Source organism: Malurus melanocephalus, unplaced genomic scaffold (genome assembly GCF_030028575.1).
Source record: "Malurus melanocephalus ecotype Western Australia unplaced genomic scaffold, MMel_1.1 scaffold_275, whole genome shotgun sequence".
Lineage (NCBI taxonomy): Eukaryota > Metazoa > Chordata > Aves > Passeriformes > Maluridae > Malurus > Malurus melanocephalus.
The window spans coordinates 5,724-19,885 of record NW_026623507.1 but is presented as its reverse complement, the minus strand read 5'-3'; the positions used below and the strand labels follow the sequence as shown (position 1 = coordinate 19,885).

At 46.9% G+C, this 14,162-nt stretch overlaps 1 protein-coding gene across 1 annotated transcript in view; it reads right to left on the bottom strand.

Annotated features, from left to right (window-relative positions):
• The window catches only part of VANGL1 (VANGL planar cell polarity protein 1), a 45,978-nt gene extending 32,294 nt beyond the window's left edge, over window positions 1-13,684 (bottom strand). Inside the window, exons 1-4 of the mRNA XM_057376228.1 lie at window positions 13,561-13,684; window positions 5,939-6,230; window positions 4,066-4,192; window positions 285-892 (exon numbers count right to left, since the gene is read on the bottom strand). Coding sequence (XP_057232211.1) covers window positions 285-892; window positions 4,066-4,192; window positions 5,939-6,021 — 818 coding nt within the window. The 5' untranslated portion in view covers window positions 6,022-6,230; window positions 13,561-13,684. The remainder of the gene's footprint in view (window positions 1-284; window positions 893-4,065; window positions 4,193-5,938; window positions 6,231-13,560) is intronic.
• Between the last annotated feature and the right edge of the window lie 478 nt (window positions 13,685-14,162).

Here is a 14,162-nt window from a genome sequence, read left to right as displayed (position 1 = left end):
CAGAGAAGGATCTTAAAATTCTCATCAGGCAGCACCCAATGACCATYCCAAAGCTGTGACACCAGCTTTTTTCATTTACTGAAATGCAGGGTCAGCCTCTCCCACACTCAGACAGAGGGCAGAGAGGCTCAATTTGGTAACCTTGGAGGGACTCTAGGATTCTTCTGGGGGAAGATTCGGGAACCAGCAACATCACACACCCAGAAGCTGCTGATGCTTCACGCCACAGCAGAGCTACACTCATCAACACCAGAATAACAAGAATTCCAAGGGTTTGTACCTACCTCAGGTGTCCCAAGCTGTAATATCGTGACTCTCCATCTGTGGAGCGAACCACCTTGACAGTGAACATGGGCTGCAGCTGCCGCAGCTCCAGCAGCACAATGGCCAGGTAGTGGATGAAGAGCAGGGCGTCCACCAGAGACACGGCGTACTGCACRATCCCTTGGTAGTTGGTGTCCTTCGAGTCCAAGATGCGAACGCCGTAAAAGAGCCAGTAGGAAAACACAAAGAGGAAGATGAGGACCAGCAGAAGGGCCCGAAACACAAACACCCTCGGGAGATCTGCCTTGGGCTGGCGGAAAAAAAGAGCCCAGGTCCCAATCAGGAGAATGAGGAGTTTAAACGCCACAGAGATGAACAGTCCCTCACAGACAGTACCACACGGCTCCAGATCATCTCGCCACAGGATCTGGGGCAACAGAATGAAGGCAATGGGGGTAAGGAAGACTAGGAGTCCGAGAACAGCTGCCACTGTTAAGCCCAGGTAACGTTTGCAGTCCAACCCGACGCTGTCTTCCAGATCCTTACTGATCCGGGCAATGTCCTCCTGGGAAATACTGTGCTCAGAGGTGCCTGTGATTGCTGTTGTGGTTTCACCCCAGTTGTCATCCTGAAGCGGGAAGAGATAAACAGAAGTAATATTGAAACAATCCGGCTATAGCTTCCAGATGTTCTATTTTTGTTGTCTGGAAAGACTGCTATGACAGCCTTAAGTTCCAGCAAAAACATACAGCAAAAGCAACACCTTCACCATCGTGAATAATCAACCCTGACAACTAGCAAAAGCTTGGAAACAAYAGCAACTTGTCCAAACCAGTGACTACAAACATTAGGTACTAAAAGCACATAACTGCAGAGCAGGTAGCTCAGCTTGCTGTGCCACTCACTGTACCCCCAGAGGTTCTTTTTCCAGCACATTTAACAAGTAACATGACATAAGYCTTGGAAACTGTCATAATCACCAGTTCCCATGTCCAGGGCAAGGACTACCATTCTACCAACCCACAAATTCTGCAGTGCAACTGCACCACAAAAGCACCTGGAAGGGAAATTTCATTTCAGTGTTTCAAGCCAGTTGTTGTTATTACACAATCAAAAACATGTTCACACATTATTTTTMCATCTGTAACAGAAGCAACCACACCTCCAGCAAGTTCCTCCACTTCAYTGTCTTTTACTCTCCTCTACAGCAGCACTGCCCTCAGTAGCTGACAATCTAATAATAAAGTTTAGTTAAACTAACACATTACAGGTGATCACGGAGGATATTTTCAGATATGGGGCTTTTAAGTTYAGAGAATCCTAGATTGCCAAGTAGCTCTGGTATTACAATCCAGTCCATTGTCAGAAGCCACTCATTCACAAAGAGGCTCACCTGAAATACAGTCACCATACAGGCAAGTTTCAGCTTACATTACTTATTCTGAAAGTCTCATTTCTTCCCTAGCTAACATCAGAGAAGGTCTGCATTGGTTCTCCCATGCTGCAATRCCTCCAATTGCTCCTTCCAGGTGCTGGCACAGCCAAAGAGTTCCACTGACATCACAGATTTGACTCACAGCAGTTGCTGGAGTGACTCATGCACATGAAGGCTCCTGATGCTTCCCACAAATGCACACCAAAGAGTGGCAGTGCATGTGCTCTGCTGCCTGGCACCTTTGTTAACTGCAATGCTCATTCAGAACCACACTTTTGCTTTTCTTCCACAGAATATCTTCTTGCAGCCTGTGTCATTAATAGGATTTTCAACTTYCCTCAGATTTCTCCAACTGCACATGCTGACTGAAACAATCTATTTTAGAGACAGGCGTAATTTTAAACCTTTATTCACTTCTTTTTAARAGCTAGAGGAAAGAGTCTTTGGGAAAGGAGTAGACTAAGGCAGCACAACTACTTTGAACAACTCTCAACTCCAGGAATTTAATGTCTARTGCACTCCAAGACATGAATACCTCCCATGCCTAGAGCAGTAGGGTTTTGAGACAGACAAGCCACAAACAGTCAGCATCTTGAATTAATATGAGGGCTTTTTTTTTTTTTGAGTCACTTCTCACCAAAGCAAAGGCCCCAGAAGAGATATCTGCATTGTAGTATGTCCTGAAAGGCAGAGTATTCCTACCACATTTCCCTCTTTAACAGTGTCCCCAGTAAAGCAATCTAAGCATTTCAACTATTTTATGCTTATGYATTAAATAGTTCTGCATAGTTTCCTCCATTTGATGACCTGAAAAATTGTGCAGAAAAGGGAAGGGATGGAAACATGAGAGCAGCTTCAGGCTACATCCCACAAGACAACAGTCAAGCCTAGTCACAGTCTACCCCTCACAACTCTTTCCACTCTGAAAAGTGGACTGTGGCCTAATTCAAAAAAATGGGCAATTGTATGGAAACCACAGACTCAGAGAATGCTTTGGGCTGGAAGAGACTTGAAATATCATCCAGTTCCAACCTCCCTGCCATGGGCAGGGACACCTTCCACCAGACCAGATTGCTCAAAGTCCCATCCAACCTGGCCTTGAACATTTCCAGGGATGTTGCATYCACAACTTCCTTGGGCAACCTGGTGCCACTGCCTCACCACCCTCACAGCAAATAATTTCTTCCAAATATCCAATCTACACCTACCTTCTTTCAGGTTGAAGCCATTCCCCTCTGTCGTATCATTACATGCCTTTGTAAAACGTCCCTCTCTGGCTCTGTTTTAGGCTCCTTTCAGATACTGAAAGGCCACAAAATAAGGTCACCTCAGAGCCTTCTGTTCTCCAGGCTGAACAACTCCATATCTCTCAGCCTTTCCTCACAYRAGAGGAAATATGAGGCTAAATCTCTAGTGGTACATGGTTGTTGGACCTAACYCCCCAGGAGAAAAGGCTCACACATCAACTTATTTAGCTTTGGCTTTGATTTATGAAGTCTGCATGAAAACAAAGATTTAAGAATTCACCAGTGCTTTTAGAACTATTTGAAATAATAGCTGGGGCTGATGAAAGCAAGCATCTGATTACAAAATACCAAATTACAGGACATGAAATGAGCACACCAGCAGCTACACGAATACTGTTACAAGTACCACCATATACAGTTTGGCTGGTGACAGGACACTGATTTATTTATTTTTTTTTTAAAGGCAGAAGTGGGGCCCTACAGCTAAGTATAAACAAACCCCAAATCCAGCCCAGAAGGTACTGAAACATCCTGAATTCCACGTGTTGCAGCATCAGCCATTCTTTAAAAATGATTATGCATCTTCTCATCAGCTGCTAGAGCAGAGAGAGCACTGGATCCATCCTAGSTACAATTTAAATGCAGCACTATTCTAGCTTTTACCTAACCCATTGTTACTGTACTAGCTTTCTCTGAGTTCAGTCTATCCCACACGAATTTTTAATTTCTTGACTCCTTTCCCTATTRGAATCCTGGCTCTAATGTACTTCACACAATTACCTGGAGCAAATCCTGCATAAAAACTGAAACACACATACAGGTGAAAGGGTTGACCTGAATAAYGTACAGTGAGATGAGGGAAACAGATGTTTCTATAGAGCTTGATAGATGACATTCAAGAAACAGAGCCAAGACAATGCCCAAAGAGTTGCCACATCAGCACTGGTGCTGTCAGAAATAACGCTCTCAGAACCATAAAGAGACTGAGATGTTGGCTGTATGCATTAAAAAAGGATAACTAAGCCATGGTTCTTACTGAACAGGACACAAGCAATTCTGCTTTCCTCCTCATGCACCAGTAAATTCCACACTCCATGTTGGTTTCCACACCATCCTTACCTGGCCCTCCTCTGCCCGAGAGGAGTCATTCCCGAGCAGTGGCTCTGCAGGAGGTGTCTGGATAGTGACGGATTTCTCAGACCGACTGCCATCTTTGCTTCGGGGAGATTTGTGTCTGTCCCGGCTCCTTTTTTCAAACAGAGGAGGAGGAGAACAATGTTACTGGTTACCTTCCAGAGCAGGGCCTGAAATGTGCTGCACCTCTACCTGCAGCAGGTGCCCCAAGCATTGGATCAGTCAAGCTTGTCCAGCTCTTGATCAACACAGACTCAGCCTGTGACAAAGCAAACTTTGGAGGAGGTAAAAAGGGACCTTGCCCAGAGAAGCCAACAGCCTGGAGGGTGGGACAGACCACCCCTGCAGTGACACAGCAGTGGAAGACAGGGATCCATGCCCATCACCTCATGTTCTCTTAAAACAGCTTCCATCAGTGCTGGAAGGGAAGCCTGCATTATCCAAACAACTGGCAATTCCATTTGGGATCTACACAGCTCTCCACCTACAATAAAGTGTYTCCCAGGGACATGCACAGTTAATACAAGGAATTAATCAATACAGCTTTAGTTCCTGCAAAGCAGAGCTTTGTCATCTCTGACCTTAACAGTGCAGGACAATTGGTGAAGTTTATTTCCACTGGTTAATAACCTCCAGTTAACCTCTTACAAAGAAAGCAAGAACATCAGGGTACAAGGCCAGCCTTTATTTCCAGGGTACCCTTGCAGACCTCACAGCTTCTCATCTGAGGAAGTCTCAAGATGAATTAAGCYCTACCAATCTGCTCACCAATGTTTTCATCTCCTTTCCCACACAGACAGAAAAGCAGCCTTTGCACTGGAAACCTTCATTGTGCTCAGGGACTGCTTAAACTTCATGAGTATACCAGTTCTGCCTCTCTCTTGGAATTGCCAAAGCCCAAAGGTTCCATGGGATGACAGTTTTTTCCAGTTTAAGGGCTCCGGGATTTTTTAAGTTGTTTTTGGAACTCTGAAGGCATCTTTCCACACAGCATTCTAAGTTTAAAAGGGCAATCCGTATTGGGGGTTGGATGCTAAAGAAGGGAAAAAAGGCAAACAAGAGATKTTTTACTCAATAACTGGACTGTGAGCAAAGAGACTTCATGGAAGAATTCTTTTTCCAACCACACAGGATAATTGCTTCCGAATTGCAAAATTATTTGGGACCAGCTCAATAATAAGTTGCAATCACTAAGTGGTATGCATTTTACATGTCAAACCAAGGATGATGCAGAAAAAAAAAAAMAACCCAGAAAATGTTTCCAAATAATCAGAAGTTTCAGAGCAGATGGGTTTTCAGGCTGTTGAACTACCATAACAGAGAGAACTTGCTATTCAAGTTCAGAAAAGCCTGACTTCTAATCCAATCAATGCTTATAAAAGACTTGTTGCTGAATCTCAAGTACCACTCAAATTCTATTTAAAAAAAAAACCATGACACCATTAACAGAGTAGCCTGGAGCAGGGTGGGGAGAGGCAGGAAGCTTTATTATTACAGAATAAAGAAATGGCATCAGAAGACAACTAGCAATTATCAGTTTAGGAAGTCTAACACTTCGATACTGTACTCAGCCCCCTGTACTCATCTCTCGCCCTTTCAGAAGGGAGATAGGTGATCTTTTCTTTCTGCTGGCACTATCTCAATCTTTTTGGCCACACATAACCCCAGCATGCATCCAACAGGTTGAATATCACTGAATTAGCAGCTTCAAGTCTCAGTGTGTCCCCCATGAGGATTCTCCATATGTATCCCCTCCAGAGATGTGGGCCCACTGATTTTATCCTAGCTTACAATTTTTTTCCCATAGGACATGTCCTAACTTGGAGCAGTAAGTAATTAAAAATAAATATTTCCTTACCCTTGTCTGTGAGCTTTTTTGGAGTGACCTGAGTAGTGGGAGTATCCCGAATATGTTGATTCTGTATCCATTGCAGTAGACATCCAGTCTGCACGGAAGGGGCACAGATTTTATTTAGAAGATGAGTTCCTGGTGCTCCTGAGGTGGAGTCCGTGGTGAAAGTGCTTTCCTGGGTACTCTTTGCTTCCCAGTCATCGGTGAGATCTGGTCCTCAAAAACTGCGTGAGCTCCACTTAAAACGAATCTGATCAGAGGGGAGGGGAGGGAAGGTGCTTGGCTTCTCACAATCGACCTAAGAAAGGAGAAACAGGCATGGAAGTGCATTCTCAGCAAAGCAAGACATCATTCCTACKCCAGGAATTCTCTGGCCACACATCACCACTCATCAAGCCTGCCCAGTCAATAYCTCTCTTTCTGGTCTAATGAAATATATGCATTTGAAGTGCTTTAAATGCATCTGTTTAGCAGAGTCAAGCCCATTAACCTAAAAATCTGGAAAAGACATTTTATGTCACCTGGTAAAGACAGTGACTTGGAGAAGGCACAGCAGCCTGAGATACCAAAATTCAYCCACAGAAAAAGGAGCAGGCTCGGCTTCCACTCCACATCTCTTGTCCTGTGTAACACACAGCCCAAATAATTCTAGATTCAAAACAGCACCACTGTAGCCTATTTAGAGGGGGAAGGGGTGGAGGTGAGGACAACTTTCCTAGCAGAAGTGCTGGAGAGAATCAGCCCACCATGCCTGAACCTGCTTTGTTTTCACAAGTGCAAGGTGTGCCCATTACACAGGCATTAGTTACTATACAATCAATGGCACTGTGAACACCTCCCTCTCTTTGTCACCTTTGCCTCCAGAAGCTAATTTGGGCCTCAAAGAATTCAATTTATTAAAAATCATCTCTATATATACACATACTAATAACACTGGGGAGAGTTGATTATAGATCACACCTAGCTTATGTGGGCCAACACTTCTCACAGTGTACTTCCATTTGGAACAGTAACTTAAGTCAAATCTGCAAAGGGCAGAAGAGGCACTTTAAAATTAAATTAGATCCCTCCAAGATTTTCTGCTCACAGCAGTTTTCAAAGCTCTCAGTAAGAAAAACAGGCAACCACTGCTTTCAGCCCTCTCCTTCCCCAAAAACAGAGGGACAACAACAGAAATAACTGCTTTGGCCAACTATTCTAGCCAGCCATGAGATTCCTCAACTAATGCCTGCAGAAAAGCTTGTAACAGAGCAGAGAACTCTACCACATGMAAGCTGTGCCAAAGAATGAAGCCTCTTCCCCACAGGGTTCCTTGGCTGGCTGTGCAATCTGCAATGAAATAAAGAARCATCCCCACTGCATCCAGAGCTGCAGGTATTTGCACAACACTTGGGCTTTCCAGGGCTCTTGGTGGGGACCTTTTGTGTACAGGATTCCCAAACTCTAAGGGCATAYTGTGCCTCGAGAAAACTTTAAGGCATCAGAGAGCACAGAAAGAGCAAATAAAGATGAGATTGTAAGGCCCAGTTTCAGAAGGAAAGCAATGAGGATGGATTTAAACRAAGTAAAACATAAAGCCAATGCACAGCACAGTTTGGAAAATGGCATCATTACTGTAACAAGAATAAAAATCCCCCAGCCTAGGACATGATGTTAACWCTCGTTAACTCCCTAGATTTGCACACAGGCTGTAGCTTATGGCTCCAGCAATAGGCTGTGACTCATTAAAGCTGATTTTTACCTCTACTGTCCTGCTAGGCAACCACAGAAAAATCCTTTCTCTGTGTTTGTCTTCCTCTAACAAATGGGGGTGAGGCTCCCTATGCTCAAAAAGCACTATGAGGAGATGACTACACAGGGTTTTGCAGTCATTAGGCACCACAGAGCAGAAAGAACCCTCAGCTGAAGAAAAGGTGAAGGGTAGTATAGTCTTAAACCACCGTTCGTGGTGTTACTTTGAGAACAACCACTACCTTCACAGACACCTATCASTGCATTATAGAAACAGGAAAAGCAAGGAATGCTGCTGGCATGCACCAGTAAGGATTATGTATTTTTTCGTATCCCTCTAGGAAAGTATAAACTCTCRCCCTTTTTCTCTAACCACATTAAAGAATTTCCCCCCAAATCCCAAGTAAAAAAAAACAGAGCTGAGAGAGGGACTAGGAATAGAGCTCCCACCCCCACCAGCACAGGATCACACTTCTTTGGKGGCACCTGAGAACATTTCTGCAGGTAGAGGCTGCTATGGAAATGCACAGCTGCCTGGGCAGGAATCAGGAACAAGCAGTGCCCATTTGATGGTGAGGGAAACAAGGCAGCACTGGGCACCAGGCAGAGAAGGCAAASTCATGAAAAGCCCAACACAGGAACRTCAGGGCAGGCTGGATCACGCCAACTTTCCTTTTCTGTGTAAGAGCAACGGTTTTGACACAGCTCGGTGAAAAGTCAACAAGGCGGCCCCCAAAAAAACATCAAGTATCCTGGATCACCATCAAAAGCACTCATCTTAGAGAGGTTTTTTTCCAACCTAAATAATTCTGTGATGAAATTGGGCACCTCCTCCTTGTCCCAACTGCAGAGCACACCAGTGGTTAAACAGATCTTCCAGTCAAGGCACTTAAAGGGCTGTCAGGAACAAAATTCACCTGCCTAAACTCAGCTGGAAAAAGCAGAAGACCTCTGGCTTTGCCTGATGCCTTACCAAGGCTGATTTTCAGGAAGGCTTCCTAGACTGGCCCAACAAAGGGTAGCCTGGATTTCTAGCAAGACATCTCTGCCAGTCAAGGAGGGAGGGAGGAGCAAAGTCCAAACACACACCCCTCACAGCCAAGCCAAGCAGGTTACCCACGTCCTGGTCCATTTTACAGCTGGAAGGCAGACCAGCCTTACCCCAGAAAAGCTTCTGAAACTACTATGGAAGAGGTAAGGACGGGACCAAAAGACAACTAACATGCTAAACTACATCTCTGGGTTTCAGMTCTTTCAGTGGCACAGACAGAAGTCAACCCTGGATTAGCCACCACCCCAACAGTGCCCACCACCAGAGCACAACACCATATCCMAACCAAGCACAATACTTACACACCTCCACTGCTAAATCACTGTTAATGATGATTCCTACCCTACCCTTCTGGGCAATGACAATTGTTCTGCTCAAAGCAGCAGCCCCATCATTTGGGGCCTCAYGCTTCACAAAAGCAGCATGAATTCAGAGTCAAATGCACCCAATTGAAATGGCTTCACAAAAGATCATTACATCTCGAAGGGCTCTGCTGAAGGCATGGTCTGTTTGCAGAGCTTCTRGCCCTGAGTGAAACAAAGCTCTTTTGGCCTGAGGGTACAGTTGCACCGTATTTCAGCAGTTGACAAGAAAGCTGGTGTAAGTAGCTCCCACCTCCGCAGCACGGTTCACCACTCTCGGTTGTGTCAACACAATTCTCAGCAAGCAAACAGCACTGCTGGAAAACAAAACAAAAAATCCCTTCTCTCCCCCCCTGCCACGCTTTTGTCTTGKATCCTTTCCGTGACCTAGTTCACAGCACAGCCCAAAACATCAAAACCAACASCACGGTGAATAGCAGCGAACAGCTAGAGGGGAGATGGGAATGCCTCCTCTGCTCCACAGTATAAACTGTACACTCAGAACTTTGCTCCCAGCAGGGCCAGCACTCTCACTTTGCCTTTCCCTTACTCAYTGATGACAGAAAGAAGCCAAGAACTAGATGGAAAACAATGGTAAGGGCACCCCAAAGTAAATTTTGGAACCCTGTCCTGGCAAGGAGGACTGCTGCATCCTGCACGACAGTCAAGAAATGTAGTTACCCCTGAATRCCACAGAGATCACTAATTACAGTTTCTACGCAGCTACACAACTCATTGTAACTTCCTCTTTTCATATGCTCATAAATCTCAAAAAGAGTTCTTTTGAATTGCTATTTTCCACGCTGGAAGCCCAATCCCATTTCCAAYGAAGTTTGCTTTGTGATCGTCTTCAAGGGAGCGCAGTTTGGCTCCCAGCCCAAGAGAAATTTAAAAGAGCAAGTTACATCTCTAAATCAAAGAAGCAAAACGCAAACAACAGCTCTCTTTTACATCCCATGCCTTCCCGATGGATTTTCCCCTGTGAAGCTGAGGCAAATAACTCCAGAGCGGCTCATCTTTGAAATCTTTGTACAGTTTCAATCTTACCCCGTTTAAAACTTGCAATCAATTAAGAGTTGATTTACCAGTCAGCTAAGGAAGTTGAATGTATTTGGAAGTGCCATCTGGAGCACAAGCAGCCACAAGTGTCCATGAGGATGCACAATTCATCTCCAACCACTGTCAGCCTCACTTGTTAAACAGCACCAGCTGTCTACGGGGTAATGGATGCCCACGAGCTATCGCACTGAGAAATCTTCTTTTCCTTCACAAATTAAACACACTGAACCTCAAACGCTGAGGGTTCAAAAGTAAAAAACAATTAAAAGATGGCTGAGCAGTGAGGAAGCCTTTCCAACTCCGGCACTGGCTTGGCTGCACAGTATTGCTGCAGCACATTCCCATTATTCACTACAAGTTGTGTAACTYGCTATGTTCAACTGCAGACATAGTAAGACCTATGAGCAATGCCACAGGAACCTCTTGCTTTTGAATTTCCTGAGCAGGCCCCAATCCAGCAACTTGATCTGTAAGTACAGAAGTTCACCCATGCTAATGGACTCGCAGAGCCAAGACTTTCAGTTTTAATGGCCAACGAGAGCTTTGGGAAACAAGGTTCTTCCAAAATATTTTTATTTATTTTTGTATGTAATTAAATAAGGTAAATTTTGGTCTTACATATATATATATAAATATATAACTAAACCACGGCTTTTACTCTATGGTGGTGACTCTTGATTTGCAAGCCACTCATTCTAAAAAAAAAAAAAATGTTTACTAGTCAGCAAATTCAAGCCCTCTAGCAATTGGTTCTCTTTTCTTTTGCTTCTCAGAGACTCTTTAGAAAGATTTCATAGATCCCCTGSAATTTCYAGCCCCAAAGCTGAMAACCATAAGTCCATGAYGTGGATATTTCAGAATGAAAAGCCACTTGGTTTACTGAAGCAATCCCCTGTTTAATCAAAACATGCAATAACACAGGTCTGAAAACACAGCAATGGCATTTCAATTGACAAGAGAAATACCCAGGCAGTGTTTCCAAGAAGTAATCCCCAGCCTCTTGCCCCCCTGTTACACAGCTGGAAATTGGAAACTCTCTATGAGGGGCTCATCCATGAAGCACTCCCCTGAAGAATGTCCTTTGCCCACTCCACGAGCCGCATCTGTGCTGTCCAAGTTGCTGAAACAAGTTGTGCAGAAGCATTCAAGACGATGATGATGCAAATTGCACCTCAGTGCCATCCAGTCTGACTGGTGAAAGTTTGTGCTTCCTCACTCATCCGCCTCTCCTCTGCTGCCAGACCTTCCAGTGCACTGCTTAACCCCACAAGGCATTGTGGCCTCACCCTCATGACACCAAAGCACCTTGGACCAGGCACAGGAACAGTTTTCTCTACTGACATTTAAAGCCATACTGAAACAACAGTGAAAAGAATCTCAAAAGACACTTCTGACTCTGCCTATCCCAGCAGACAGCACCTGTACCTCACTTTCAGTATTTCCTTTTAGCTGTAACACTTAGATACTGCAAAAGGTTTCTCTATTGAAAGAGCACCTTCTCCTTTAGGATGCTGCATGTCTGCCAGCATTTTCCACTTAAATTTAGAATGAAAAAGAAATCTACAAATCCTGAACAAATCCTCAGTACACAGCACAGTGGGACTCCACAGTACGGAGTCTCTCTATCTCCCTCCTGCTCAAATCTGTACAAGTCCAATGCCATTCTGCCCTTGCAAGAAGAGATGGCAAAGGTGTTGACCCCTGAGGATATAACCATTGATTTTTAATTTGATCCAAGCCAGAAAATTCTGAAGTACAGGCTAATGAGAAATGAAGAGAAGTTCTAAGGCAGTGAACCCATGTGACAACTTTCTTCTTTGGAGTGGTGGTACCAGAAATGGAGAAGCATGACCTCACTGTTTCCCACCAGCAGAACTGGACATCTCATGATCTCATGAACTATTCAGGTCTGCCTCTCCAGACCCCACACAGCACAACAAGCCCTATTGCAAAGCTGTTTTTCTGATACCATCCTTTGCCTTGGTTCAAGAAGAGGCGTGTAAGAAAGGCAGGCTATTAAAACAACACAAGGTGCAGTTTTTCTAGGAAAACTGCAGTCATTTGGTAATGTTTTCCTAGTACTGTATGCCAGTCTCCCAATCACAGTAAGCCCTCTCTGGGTGCACATATCCACAAGACAACAACCACCAGGAACAACTGCCACCACCAACCAAAACCAAAAGGCCAGAAGCAACCACGGGGAGCTGTTGGTCAGTGACTGTGAGTAGTGAGGTATTTATCTGCCTGGCTGGTTCCACTACAGTCTGGGATTGTTCCAAAATTTCAGCTATAAGCAACATTTTTAAAGGAGGCTTTCTACAAGAGTCTATTCACATTCATTTTTCAAAATTAACAACTGAAGTTATCACAGAGCCAACATTGGACTTGTAGCTGTGGCCAGCCCAACAGCCACACCCCAGTGGGGGAAAAGAGTCAAGCATGGTCTAAATGAAGCTTTTCAAAGGTAGCAAAGCACTGCTCTTTTTTCCACAACTCTCCTCCTTGAAGTCAGGATGAGCTCACAGTCAATGATATCACAGAATATACTCCACAACATCCTAATTTGCACTTCCAGACAGCGTGACTTGATTTCTTAACTCTTTATAGCTGCAAAAATTTTGTGGGCGAAGAACGCAAAAATCAGCTCATTACTGATGAACCCGGGGCCAAAAAAAATCCCAGTGCTTCAGTCACAGAATCGCCAAGCCTGCCTCTCCAGATTGAAAACCCTGCCATCAAGTTATGCTTTCACAGACTCTGCAAATCAAAGAGTTAGCCCGTGGCATAAGACAGTTCACCACCTCGGCAGTCTACTGAATAAAAATCCCAAATCCCTCACGTTGTTTCGCAGCAGCTCTCCTTCCCGTCACTTCTGCTCCCCCTCCCGTGCTGCCCAGCGGGATGAGCCCAGACACAGAGCAGTTTGTTTGGCACGGCGTGGGCAGGCAAAGCACGGCCGGCAGAGCATTCACAGCAGCGCGGAGCCTCTCGCACCAACAGSGCACGGGTTCYTTYCMAGGCAMGGCTSGGCTGGGCGGCCAGAGMRCTGCGGGGCTGCGGCCCTCACGGCCCCGAGGGGCTCATGCCGGGATGCCGAGATCGCGGACTCACGGCCGGCAGCGGGGAGGCCCTCGCCAGCCTTGCACCTCCGCCCAGGCACGGGGAGCAGCGCCGGGCAGGGGAGCGGGACGCGCCGGGCTGGCCCCGCAGCGGCACCAGCGGAGCTCTGACCGCCCCGCCCGGCGGCCACCGGCCCTGCGGCCACGCACGGGAACCGGGAGGCTGCCACACCGCTGCTCCCGCCGCCCCGGCACCGGGATCCCGGCGGCCGGAGGGCGTGGTGGGGGCAGCGGCATTGCCCGCGGCATCGGGCCCGTCCCCGCACGGACAGACAGACGGATGGACGGACAGACGGACGGACTCACCTCCCTGCCGCGGCCGTCCCATGCCGCTGCCGGCACCGACCCGACTCTCCGCCGCCGCGCCGCTCCCCCGCCACCTTCCCCGGCGGCGGCCGCCGTCGCTGCTGCCGCCGCTTTCCGCTTCCTGTGCCCGGCACCGCCCCGCTCCCCGTCCCTCCCCCGCCGGAGCCACCGCCCCCGGGGTGAGGCTTCCCTGCCCGGGAAGCGGCTGCTCTCACGGCCGCGGTGACTCCGGCCCCCGATCCACCCCAGAGCCGGGGCTGCTGCAGCCGTACCGGGTGGGGATGTGCGGGGGACCCGCTACTCTCACCCCCCGAGGCCTGATTTGATGCTTGAGCTTCTCCCCGTAGCTCTGTCTCCTCTTCCTCTCCGGGCGTACCCACGCCCCTTCACATCTCCTGCCGCCGCTTTCCCCATCGCCCCCGTCCTTGCTCCCGGTGCCCACCCCCAGAGCCCCGCAGCTCTGCCAGGGCTCTACAGCTCCCATCCACCCTGCCATGCTCCTCGCCTGCCCTTACACCGTCACCCTGTCCTCCAGGAGAAAGATCAGCCCCCTTGGAGCTATCCCATCGCAGACTGCGGTGTCCTTGGGTTTCCTCCAAGGC